Raw genomic sequence first — 13,222 nt, forward strand, 5'->3', positions numbered from 1 at the left:
GCTATGTAAAAATTCTGACAGAAATGACTTTCCTGCTCTGAAGAAATGTACATTTTATACTTGCACGTGTGTGTTTCTTGAACATGAAATTGCTCTACTCAGGCATAGCCTCCCTTAAAGACAATACAAAATGGAACAAACAACATATTTATGTAGAAAAGTCCTTCTGAATAAAATCTTTAAATTGTTAAACATGAATTCAACACTACTTTTAAATGCATAGCTTTTACTTTGTCTTTTCAGTTGGAATGCAATCTCCCAGCAGAGCACACTGGAACAAACCATTCAGGATTCATTTCTCTGTAGGCATCTGAAAGTTTTTTAGAGGCAATTCATAAACTCTTTCAAACATATACAAGCTTCTCCTGCTGCTTAAGCAGATATTTGAAGTGGAACCTTTTTCCAAGCAAATTGCTATTGTTTTGTTAGTAAACTCCTATAACTGTGCTCTGGAAATTGCACAGTGGATTTGAAAAATTCAGATTTCTGGCCAGTGCTTAGATGTACTTAATTGAATTCGACAGCATTAGACACATGCAGGTTAAATTCTTTTTGCCAGCAAGGCTCCATAACTGCAGTAGCATGCACTTACTCAAGTCTAGAAGGAAGGGGGTATTTTGGAACAAAGGTTTGCTGGCATGCAAGTATCTAGCACAAAAATCTTAGCTTGTACTACTTGTTTATCAAAGCAATATTTTATTTTTTGTTTTAGTAATGGGAAACTTCTTAGAAACTGTAGAAATAAAACACACAAGTGAGAAACAGAAGAAAAAAGTGACTTAAAATTGAGTATAGGTAAGATGAAGCAATTCAAAATGCTTTTATATTCATCTAGAAGAACTTATTCAAGACCTGTGGAAGTAACAGAGTTGCTGACCCAAATATACACTAGCAAAGCACATTTACTGACCTGAATTTTTAACATGCACTAAGAACCTATTTACTGATCTTGCTAATCAGAGAAGGTAAAAAAATCACATCTACATATGCCACTATCTAGCTAATTAGAATCTGATACTGTTTTCCATCAGTTCCACAAAACAAGAAATGATCAAATTCCTTATCCTATGAAGTTTATGTTTAAAGAACAGGAGCTCCCATCATAGTAGCTGTACAAATGTATTCAGAATTTAGTTTAAATAACAGTCTTATTCTATAATCTTAATAGTGACTTTTAAAAACCCTGTGAACTGAGCCACAGATCTATTTATTTTGCCAAGCAGCTTCAGCCATGTATCCATTAGGACAGCACATACACCACACTTGCTGGAAACACCTTCTCTTTCACAAGCATCATGAACTCAAATTTCTCGGTGTATTCCTTTGTGTACAACCGTATTTGCAGGCAAGAGTTGTCTCTCAAGTGTATTTGTTTAAGGCAGTTTTTAACTATTCTGGAAGCCTATTTTTTCAGTTAGTTTCAATGAGCATATGTCTCCCTCTTACTTCATTTCCCTGTTTTATAGATGACACAAAATGTTTTCTGAACACTCTGCTTTTGAAGAAACATTTGTACCACCTGCTTAGTACTGGTGACTTCCAGACATGTGTGGTGAAACCATGAGGTTCTTTAGAAAACAGAAGCAAGATTATAAAGGTGAGCAAGACCTGTGTATGCTAAACACCTTAGGTTGACCCAAACATCATTTATAGCTCGCATGAAAAGTTTGTTCTTTGGAGGTCAATTAACTTCACCGAGAGTGTAAAGTCATGTATGTATGTATGTATGTTAGTCCTAACTGTTGCAATAGAAAATGTTCACCTTAAACGAACGGAATGCCGCGTTTGCAAAGCTGAAGAAATACTTCAGCGGATCCAATTTTAAGCAGGTCTCGGTCCCAGGGTCCCTGCTGCTGGAGGCGCCTCCCGCACGCCGAGAGCTCCCAGGACGAGGACGGCGATGCTGCTCGGGCTCGCACCGTCCCGACCAGCCCCGAGAGGCAGCAGCTGGAGCCTGGCCGGGGGACAGCTTCCCGAGGAGGGACGGACAGCCAGGCAGGACACGGCAGGACACACAAAATTACTTCAAACCCAGGAAGCCCCAAACCCTTAAGGGACTAACTTAACCCGGAGTTGTCTGCCAGCTAACTGACCGTGAAATGCCTAAAGCCAGCAGGAGGAGAAAGCGGCCACCACCACCCCAACCATAAGGAAAGCCAGGGGAAGCCCGGGGCGGCATGGAGGACGGGACGGAGGACGCATCCTGGCCGAGCCGGGCCGGGCCGTGCCGCGCTCCCCGGCCGAGCCCGGGGCCGCCACCACCGGTGTGGTGACGGGAGCCTCCCACGGTACCGCTCATGGGCACCGCGCTCCTCTCGCCGCCCGGTGCCCGGGCCGCGCCTTCCCTCGGGCTCTCCCTGCCGCCGGGCATCCCCGCCCCGAACTCCCGCTGCCCCCGCGCGGGCTTGGCCCTTCCCGAGGGGGGAGCGGCAGCCCCCGGTAGCGGAAGGTCCGTGAGCCCCGCGCCGCCCCGAGGGGCTCTGTCCGGACGAGACTCACCTCGCGCCTGCGGCTCCATGGCAGAGCGAGGAGCGCTGTGGCCCCGCGCACCCCCGGCTCCGGCGGCGCTGACAGCCGGGCCCGGCCGCGCTGCCGCCCCCGCCCCCGACACACAACCGGGGACGGGCGGCGCCACCTCCCGGGCACGCGCGGGCGCTGCCACCGCCGCTCACCTGCGGCGTCCCCGCTCGTCCCGGGCCATCCCGGGGACAACCCTCGTCCCGGCGTCCCTCTGCCGCAGCCCAGCCCCTCGTCCTGGGCCAGCCCCTCAGCTCCAGAGGGCCAGCGCCCGGCTTCCTCAGCTGCACAGTTGTTCGCCATCTCCCCCGCGTAATGCCTCAGGTCACGGCTGCCCCCGCTGAGGGAAGGCACTTGGGACTTCTCCAGAGGGGGAGCAAGGAGCCCCGGGGCACCGGCAGGTTACGCTCCCCACCTGAGCAATCGGGAGTACCTGGTGTCACAGCGGCACAGTGAACTAGTTAGGTGCCTTTCGTGAATGAGTATTTGGCTTATCTGAGCACCTGTGGATGTCAAGTACTACTACCTCCTATCGTAGAAGCATGGGAATACATCCAAAGGAATACTGACAGAGCCTATACTGTCACATATACTTAGCAGTTTAAGTAAAAATGATTTTATTTTTTTTCCCAGCACACAGGTCTCTATCCTACTATTCACTGGAAGCTGGAGTGCCGACACATAGTTCACACTGCAGTGCAGATTTACTCTATGTTTTGCTCATGTCAACATAACTTCCACAGTCTGTTAACAGTCCACACTACCTTCACTTGTGGAAGGATTCAGAATACTTGTTTTAGCAATGCTGCATTCGCCATGGCTGACAGTCCATGCATTTATCAGTCAAACACCATATGTAATTTGAGTATATGATACTACTGAAAGCCTCCAGGACATACTAAGGACACATAGCTTCTCAAGGCCTGTAATACTAAAAATAACAAAGCAAGAGAGTAAATGCAGATGAAGGAAGTACTGGACATTGTTTGAGAAATTGTGCAAACAGATAATACTGTAATTGAAGAAAACAAATCCAAAAGAAAATGATTATGCAGTTTGGTTAAAGAAAAAAAGAACATTCATAGCTAGAAAATAATTTTTTTCCCCTTAAAATATTGTAGAGCATAGCATCAAATCTACTTATTTCTCAACTTTGCTTTTATAAAAAATCAAAAATCAAGGCCAAGGCAACTTTAATTTGTATACATCTAATGAGGTTTTGCTTTAGTATGCGCACAGCAGTGGGTTTGAATTTGAATTACTGTAAGGCATGAATTATCATTTTTTCCTAAGCAAGCCTTCATTGTGATTTGACATCCCCTTCAGTTGGAATTTACCTCTTACAAAAGCAGAACAGAGGTTGTCAGAAGAATGAATTCCTGTACTCCTGTCATTTCAAATGCAGAGACATCCTACTCTTAAAAGATTTGAGCTCAGAAATGTTATCAACTTGTACATGAAAAAAACAAACCCAAGTCCAGACACAAATGCATGAAATAGATAGCTGAGACATTTCTCTCAACATTTAAAACTAACAATATAATTAGAAAACAAACTTTTCTGCAAATATGTGTAAGGTTTTTTAAAGCAGCTTAAGCAGTTCTGATGAAGCATAATGAAAACTGAGCACTCAATTTACTTACAGGCCTATAACAATATTAACAACACTGTTTATGTAGAAGCAGATCTTACAGCAGCATGTGCTGTTCAAATTACTGAACAACAGAAAATTTCACCAGGTGATTAGATGCTGAATTTGATTCATTATTTACATTTAGATTTATTACTTCTTTTTCCACATCAGAAATGCACTCTACTGTAAAGAAAAGCCAAGCAGAGTTTTACCTAACAAGTATTGGCAAACAACAATATTAATTCTCCCTTTAAGAGAACGATAAATAGAGAAACAAACCTATAAGCCTTTGGAGTTCCACCTAGCATGTTCATATCATGGTATGTTAGACAGGAAAAAGAAAAGAGGCATTTACAATATTCTATAACATGCAGCTGGGAAATCAGCACTTTAAAGGTGAATCTGATTAGAAAATTAATATCCCATTGAAATTAAGTCATTTAATTGTTAAATAGCTGATTAGTTTTCTACCTATAGTTCAGTAGGATGCATTTTCATATTGTTCCACATATATCACTGATTTGGTGAGATTCCTCATAGAATTTGCCTTCTAAGAGATTTGTTTTCAATTTTTTGTCTGAAGAGACTGACATAATTCAGACTTTGTTTTCTGTCTTGGAAGGGCTCAATCAAGTTGTAGGAGCTTAGTTGTTGCCTGAGAAAGGTCATTGTCTCTCCCATCATGCTGAAATTAGGAACAGTTGGGTTTTGTTTGGTATTTAAGAAGACAGACAGAATAAAACAAAAGCCAAATTATTTTATTTTTGAAATATTTATGTATTACTGCATACTTCAGATTACACCATTTTCACAATACAACAGTAAAAGGCATCAATAAATGTATTTACGTTTATGGCATTGCGCTGACTGGTTTTTGTCCTCCAACAAAAAAACAACAACATTCAATCTTGTGTCAGACTTCAGTGGATGTCTCTCTGCTTGTAGGGAGTAACCATGTGTATTTTGCAGGATTCTGCATGTTGCAAGTATCCCAAACTCTTACTAAATTTCCGTGGAAAATACTGAGGAAAAACTGTGCTGAATAATTCACATAAGAGCAAACAGTCTAAGAACTGTGAAATACAGTGGAAGTTGTTGGTCCTTCAAGCTGAGTGATTGTTTAGCAGGATGCACTCTGGCATATGCATACATGCACTTTGTAAGAAAAATGGCAGGCTGAAATGAGCACGACATTCTAGTGGTGATATAAAGTTAGATCCCCAGCAATGGGCAGATTAAAGCTTTCTAGTAATATGCCATGGATGGAAAGGCCAAGGATGTGCTGTGCATCTACTGTTTTATTACAAGGTTGGAAAACCATACTGTCATGTGTTCAGACCAGATGTTGTATTTTATTTCCATCCATTCAGATGTCATTAGAGTGCTTTGCTAAATGTTCAATTCTCAGCATATTGTGGGTTCCAATACTTTAAAGAAATATTAAAATTAAAATAGAATACACTCAACCTTCTTTCAGAGTTTTTTCTTTAACTTTTAGTAAGTTCTTTTGATTTTCATCTCTTATTCTATGTATACTTAATGTTCAGGACAATGTTGCAATTTAAAAATACGAAGTGTGAAATGTCAGTGTTACTACAACATACAACATTGAGAAGATGTATTGCAAGTTTTACAGACAGTTTAGTCTGCAGTTTCATACAGTGGGGTTCTGGTTCCATGGGTCAAAAGGTACTAGAACAATACGAGAAAGATACTGGAAACAGTATAAAAAAAATAACACTGAGCTAAATTATACAAATATACTATTAGAGAACAATATTACATGCACTAGACCTTACTTCTTAACAATAAATAATACGTTTAACTCCATTTTCCACTGGTGCTAGAGTGAGAGGAAATGTGTCTGCCTAAAGCATCCCAAAAAGTCATGAAGGTGAACTCTGATGAGGACTCTACCATATTCCTCGGGAGATTGTTCCAGTGGTTAATTACTCTCATTGTAAAAAATGTCTTTCTTATATCAAGATGAAACCTCTCTTGAAACCTCTTCTGAAACCTCTCTCCTTTCTGTCCCATGGTAAACCTCAGTTAAAAAATCATGTGTAGCAGAAGCCAGCAGGGCTGTGGCTGAAGACATAGTGGAAATAAGAAGCATTGCATTAATTTTAATGCATAGATATGTCTACTATTGGACAATTTTTACTTAACCTGTGTATCTGATCCATAAGATTATGTCGAGAAATGACAGTTCAGCAAAATAGAATTTTGATATTAGTCTAGGAGACATCCCTAGGTTTTCTTACAGGCTGCAAGGATGTAAGAGATATACTAGGAACATGCAAAATTATATGAAATACACTGTAAGCTTGTATTTATTTTATCTTCATGTGAGTCATAGTACCTGTAACTGGATGTCATGCCAGGCCTGCAGCAGAAGACAATTCTAAACAATAAAAAGGCCTGAAGAGGTTACTCTGTCATGATTTAATCTGCGTTTGAAATCTTACATTTACATTTTTATCAGCAGATTTTCATGATTGTTCTAATGGTTCTGAAACTACTCTCCAAATTATCTTAATGGTCTGAAGATAAAGTAGTTTCTTTTTTTTTTACCATGAAATTTTTTTCTCCAGCTGTAGCTAACAGAATGTAAGAATGAAGATACAAACATTGTGCAGTTTTTTTTGAGTAAGGTTTTAATGCTTAACTTTGTATGAGACATGGACTGTGATGGAATCATGTGCAAAAAGTTATTTTATTAATATGAATTTAAAATGTCTGCCTGTTTTTTCTACAGCTCTGTTTTCCTTAAAACATCCCAACTTTCTTATAATTGGGATCACTGGAACTAAACTTCAGTTATCCAACATTGATTACTATGCACCTAATCTCAAAGAATCTGAATCAAGATTTTTATGGATGCTGACATCTCATTTATAGTGATAAAGTTCTGCTTAGCCACTGTGAATAGTCTTTGAGAAGTATATAACAGAACAGTATTATGACACTCTTATAACAACTCACAGAGGGCATTTAGAATATTACTGAGAAGTGAAATAAATACTTTTTTCCCATTACTCCATGGATTTCTGACTGTCCTATTAATAGAAAGTGTCTCTTTTCTTCTCTCTCTTTTTCCCAGTTTGTCTGGAATGAAAAGGGATAATGTGAGGTGAACAACAGAGGATAAGCAAGTGGGAAGGCACATCAGACGGTTCACCACAATCCAATAAAATAGAGAGTTAGAGAATATGAAGGTTGAATCAGACCAGAAATTATATATGAAGTGATTGTATAGAAGTAAGTGAATTTTAGCCTTCATTTGTAACTTTGGGTCAGCAAACTGGGAAATTTATCCTAATATATTGCTGAAATACTGAGGGGCAACACCAGAAACTTGGAATATTTTTGGGAAGAAAACATAGGACTCACAAAAGCTAACTGTCATTTTTGTCAGTAGGCACCAAAGTGCCCACAATCCATTAGAAAATAGAAGCTTAGGAGTCTTCCAGGGCTGTGGAAAATTGTATTAAAAACGTTTATATTGACATGAATGGAGAGTGAATATGAATGCATGGGAGCAAAATACCAGCAGCTCCAAACCTGATGCCCCTCATCCCCCACATCATTGCAAGTGATCCTGGACAGGCTGCCTGGACTCAGTGTCTTAGTGCCTGAATGCTTGACAAACTGCTTACAAACATCCTGGGATCTGTGGATATCACAGTGTGAATGTGTGTTGTCATCATGCTTTTAGGACTTTTTAAAAGATAAATATATATATACTGTGAAAAGCAATTCAACATTCATTCATATAATTTGTGAAATGCAATACTCTATTTGTCAGAAATAAAGGCTCATCCCTCATGTTAAAATAAAAAGGAAAATAAAAAAGAAACCCGGCATTTCTACGCATAGGTTCATGCCATCTTGACACAGAGCTCTAGAGTCATTCAGATGAACTGGAACCATGAGAGCTCAAGAGTTGATTCCCTCATGGTATGTTTCAACACCAGATGGCATATGACTAAACTTAGCTGCCTGAATGTTGGAAGGCAACTAAATATCTAAACACATGTATATAGAACCATTTTAGGTGTCAGAAATACCTGACATACCCACATGACCTGGCATATATCACACAAGATCTGTGGGAGATCTGTGAAGTGTCATATTGGGACAGATACGATACCCTAGGAATTCTAAAATACTACAAAACATTTAACTTTAAGCGCTTGAATTATTCAGTACAGAAAGCACTCAGTTACCTACAGAGAAACATCCAATGTCACTTCCTGGGGAATCTGAGATGCTTCGACAGAGCAGAGAGGTGCAGCACAGCCCAGATGTGAGGGCTGCACTGCTCTGGAGCAGCAGGTCCAGGCCAGGTGAGACTTCTTGCTATATCTGAAGTGACAAGGTAGCTCTCATTTTTCAGAAAACTGCATCCTGCCTTGTGGAGCCATGTGTGTGCTAAATGTCTGTAGATGGAGTCCCTCTTAGATGTACTTAATGCCATATTGTGTTTGCAGAACTCTTGCACGTTCACCAAGTCTGCCTGACATTGTGCAGCCACCCCTGCTACAATCACCTAATGTCTTTGAAATAACAGTCTTGTCACTTTCTGTAAGCTATAAGTATCCTGGTTTGTAAGCCAGGTTGCCACTAGGCTTTTGGTCAGATCAGCAACTCACCTTTTAGCAGTGATTTTATACCCCCAAAGCCTTCCACCTCCCAGTAGCATAGTAAATAGCTTTCCTTCAGAAGCAGTGCATGGACATGTCTACTAACACATTGCTACTACACACATCAGAAATTGAACACTGGATTAAAACACACAATTAATCAATTTAACTCATGCAGATGAAAACTTTGTACAACGACATTAACCTGACGGAAAGGAAACACTCCCAATAATTTTCATAGTCCATTGCTGGACTTGATCCCTTATGTCCCCGTTTGCCCAGAACTGGACCCAGAACTCCAACATGATCTCACCAGTGCTGGAGAGAGGGAATGATCAACCCCCTTGGCCTGCTGGCACCACTCTGCCTCGTGCAGCCCAGAGCACCTCTGGTAACTGGCCTCCAGCTGAGCTTTGTGCTGCCGATCACAGCTCTTTGAACCCAGTCATTCTGTCCGTTTTCAGTCCATCTCTCTGTCCGTTTATCTTGCTATGTGCCAATCCTGCTGTACAATAAACTTTCAGTTTTGGCAAATATAATGCTATAAAATGCTATATTAAGAAAGTTAACTTGGTGAATCTATATTATGACAACTAAATTTTTAATAGGTCAAAATCAATCTCTGATACAGATAAAATAATCATGATAGATCCAATGTGATTTAGTTTTAACTCAACACAACTGATGCGGTTTCTTCTGTCTTCATAGAATATTTTTTTTATGCCTAAAAGGTAAGAAGTCATCCTAAAAGCAAGGATAGAATTTGTTTTTCACAGGTATTTCAGAAATGGATTTTTTTATTGGTTTAGAAAATATTCGCCTATGTATATGTGCATTGGGAAGCTGGTACACAACCTATTGCTGAGGAGTGTTTAATTCAACCTCTTAAAGGAGTTCCTTTTTTGAAGTGCTCTTGATACTGATGGAAGGCCTAGCACATGGAATTATTGCTGCATTGCTGGATGTAATGTCCATTTCTGGGGCTTAAATCCTACCTCTCCAGATTGAAGTGAAAGTGCATCCTGCCATGTGACTGGGAGTGACTGAACCAACCTGACAACAGTCCTGCCTATTTATTATCTATATCACCAAAAGAAAAATGTAACTCTTTAACAAATAGCTTTCACCAGCAGGAAGAATCAGATTATATATGTACTCTGTTTTGTGTCCTTACATAGGTATTTGTTTAGCATTACAATGCCAAGATATGAATCACACATCACTTAAAGATTAGATCTTTAAAAATTTTCCAATTTATGTAAAACACGTGAGATGGATTCTTCTTAAAAAAAAGGAAAAAGTCCATAAGATTTCTTTAAAAGAGTTCATTGTAGAAAGGTTGCCTCTGCAGAATCAATCTTAGAATCAGCAAATACCAGACTAAAGGCTTATTTTTTTCTTAAAAATAAGTGAATAAGGAAGAACTGTCAGCACATCATCAGATTGAGCAGAGTTTGTTCAGAGGACTGGGTGCCCAGGCTGAGTGATTCCAACCTCCCCAAGAACACAACTGATGCCCAAAAATAGGATGCAACTAAAACTGAGTTCTGTGATTTCAAAATCCCAACTACCATAAGCCAAATAACTTGATATCGCATGTCATCTACTATTGTGCCATCACTATTTTAAAAAATACTTCATTTTCCATCTCAGGCACAACCATTTGCAATTTCAGAATCTCTCTCCTGTTTTTTGAAAGTGGCTGCTTGTTGTTCTGCACTTTGTTTTAGCTTGGTAATGATATATATACAAGGAGGCAAAACAACGTCAACATGAGGATTCATATTTTGATTTACTGAAAGCTTACCTGTAAACCATAGAACTACTTTGGGATGGCAGTACTCTGGGATAAGAGATAGCTTGCTTATGGAAAATCTGCCACACATTCTGATTTCATCTTTTGTTTAGTAATGAGTGGTTAGAAAGAGAGCAAGTATCTAATAGTTCCTCATTTTTTACCCAACTATAAATACAATTAAATTACAGACTGCATATTCTTTTTTGACATGTCTGTATACTTTTGCAGATTTTTTTTAAAGCAGGTTCCACTTGTTAAGCCATGGTTTTAGCCATGTGAAAAAGTGACATCCCTGCATGCTCTTTTGGTTTGGCAAATTCTAAATTCAGGGAGAGTCAAGATGAGGACGAAGCTGAAGGATTTGGCATTTATAGAGGAGACTCCTCTCAAAGGTGTGAAATGAAACACTCCGTTACTCGTAGTATGCCTGCAAAAGCTTTCTGAGGCAGTGCTTCAGAGGGACACGAGCCAGCACTGCACTGAGCCCCAGCCAAAAAGCTGAGCTGGAGGCAAAGTACGTTATCTTGGATTCAGTGCTGTATCAACGCGGGGATACATGGCTCCTGTTTCGGAGCTGTGCTGCCATTCCCCAGATCATCCTCCCTGCTGACAACAAAGCCTGCAGCAACTCCTCCTCTTCCCTGCTAAGCGCTGGGATTTGGAGGATGACAGCAGACTGCTGCTATCAATCACTTTCTTATGATGAGTAGCTGAGGCCTGTATAAAGGAATCACACTGAGTTTTATGAAGCCTACAACAATTCTTTTGTGTATCTCCCTTGTCTCTCTCGCCAGTATTCCCTGATAAACATCTGTCTTTTTTTCTTTCTTTGATACTTTAACACGGGCACTCTTATGTATTTTGGTCTTGATTAATCATTAAGGAGTGGCATTTATTTAAGTACCACATATTTCTCTGCATTTATACTTGGGATTCTAGCATCTAACACTGGGACAAACTGAGAGAGGATTTTGTGCACTTATGCTCGAATCACTGTCCCATTTCTCTCTCAGTGCATTCTTTCCTAAAGCAGGACAAGCTACTGCAGTCAACTGCATCCAGTACTTAAAAAAAAAAAAAAAAAAAAAAGGACAATTCAAGGGATTTTATTCTGCATGTAAGTTCCTAAAATTTGACCAAGATCTCACAAAAGGCCCTTCAAATTTTCCTGCCCTTTTTTGGAAGTCCAAGAATGTATGAAAAGTGTAGTGGATGCATGAAGATGCTGAGCAACCTGACTTTCCAGGAGCCTATTACAGTGTGCAAATGCTCTTCACTTCCCATTATAAGAATCAGTTAACACTGATTTCAAATGAACACTAGTGAATGAAGTTTTCACCTGTTACTAAAATATTGCACTTATGTGACTGAAGAGTAGATTAATAGAAAGAAATTTAAACTGTAACATTAATGGCAAAATGGAGAAATATTTTTGGCATCAGATATTTCTCCTCAGATAAACATGAGGAGTCAATCCAAATAAATGCTTTGTGTTATTCATTGATACCAGGAAAAATTTACTTTTACTGTAACATAAGGATTTTATGTTCACTGTTATTCAGGTTGGTTTGCTGCCCTTCTAATTCCTGCCTGGCCTAAATTATCTGCATTTCTTTCTCAGAGATCAGCTCATCTGCTTGTCTTTTCTTTCTCTTCAGTTGTGTGATCTCATCCACTAGACTCTGCTTCTCATTAAAATAAATTTTTAAGTGATGAAAAAGGTTATTTTAATGGGAGCAGTCTTTAGGTTTCTTTTCTTTAGTTTCATTTTTGTTTGGGTGCTTTTTTTTTTTTTTTTTTTTAGGAAAAAGGTCCTTTTTTTTATTCTTATTTGATAAGCACACACTGAAAAAATTACAAACATTTATGTAACAATCACCCAGGATAATTATAGATCATTTTACCCTGCAGGTAAGTCTATTATTTCTTTAATCAAGTTATGCATATATTAAGTGTTATCTATACCAAGGCTGGTACTAATTGAAATGATGCACAGTTACTACATAATTGAAAATCTCTTCAGATTGCAGAGCTGGGTTTGGCCTAGCAAAGGACTTTGTTGTTGTTATTACTTTAGAACCAAATTAATTGTGCTCTTTTAAATTCTGTATTTAATTTCTACTCATTTTATCTGTCTATAGTTGTCTCTTTTGCAGACTGTCTTTACCACTGGCTGGTCTCATTCAAGCCTATTCAATGGCCAGCAAGGAAAAGTTAAGTAAGCCTAGTAACAATGCAGGTTACTAGTTCTGCTCCCATTTTACAGAATTAATATTTTAAGATATTACCAAGGAGAAAACTCATACCAGCTCTTATCCTAAAATGAACATTATTTCCATGTTGATCACATGTAAATAGACTCATCTTCAGTACTGTAGACTGAAAAATACTAAGTACTATGATATATACTCAAGTTGAAACAATAATTGATCCAAGTCAGATTTTCTGGAGACATAAAACATTTAAATCTAGTACTTTTCCTGAGAAAACATCGGAAACTTTTTCAAATAACCTTGGTAAAATGTATTCAAAGGTTTCTTTAGGCTCCTTTCTAATACACAACCATACAATTCGTTCCCTTTTTTAATGTTAAAATGTTCCCTTTTTTACTACCGAGATTGCTATGAA

At 39.3% G+C, this 13,222-nt stretch overlaps 1 protein-coding gene across 6 annotated transcripts in view; it reads right to left on the reverse strand.

Annotated features, from left to right (window-relative positions):
* The window catches only part of TPD52L1 (TPD52 like 1), a 140,018-nt gene that overhangs the window by 50,263 nt on the left and 76,533 nt on the right, over window positions 1-13,222 (reverse strand). The window contains exon 1 of one of the 6 annotated variants that reach the window (XM_064649610.1): window positions 2,673-2,917. The exons of 4 other annotated variants lie outside the window; for them this stretch is intronic. In XM_064649610.1, coding sequence (XP_064505680.1) covers window positions 2,673-2,820 — 148 coding nt within the window. In that variant the 5' untranslated portion in view covers window positions 2,821-2,917. Of the gene's footprint in view, window positions 1-2,499; window positions 2,602-2,672; window positions 2,918-13,222 lie in introns of those variants that run through there. One more of the 6 variants, XM_064649612.1, reaches the window with a different exon arrangement.

Source organism: Pseudopipra pipra, chromosome 3 (genome assembly GCF_036250125.1).
Source record: "Pseudopipra pipra isolate bDixPip1 chromosome 3, bDixPip1.hap1, whole genome shotgun sequence".
Classification (NCBI taxonomy): Eukaryota; Metazoa; Chordata; class Aves; order Passeriformes; family Pipridae; genus Pseudopipra; species Pseudopipra pipra.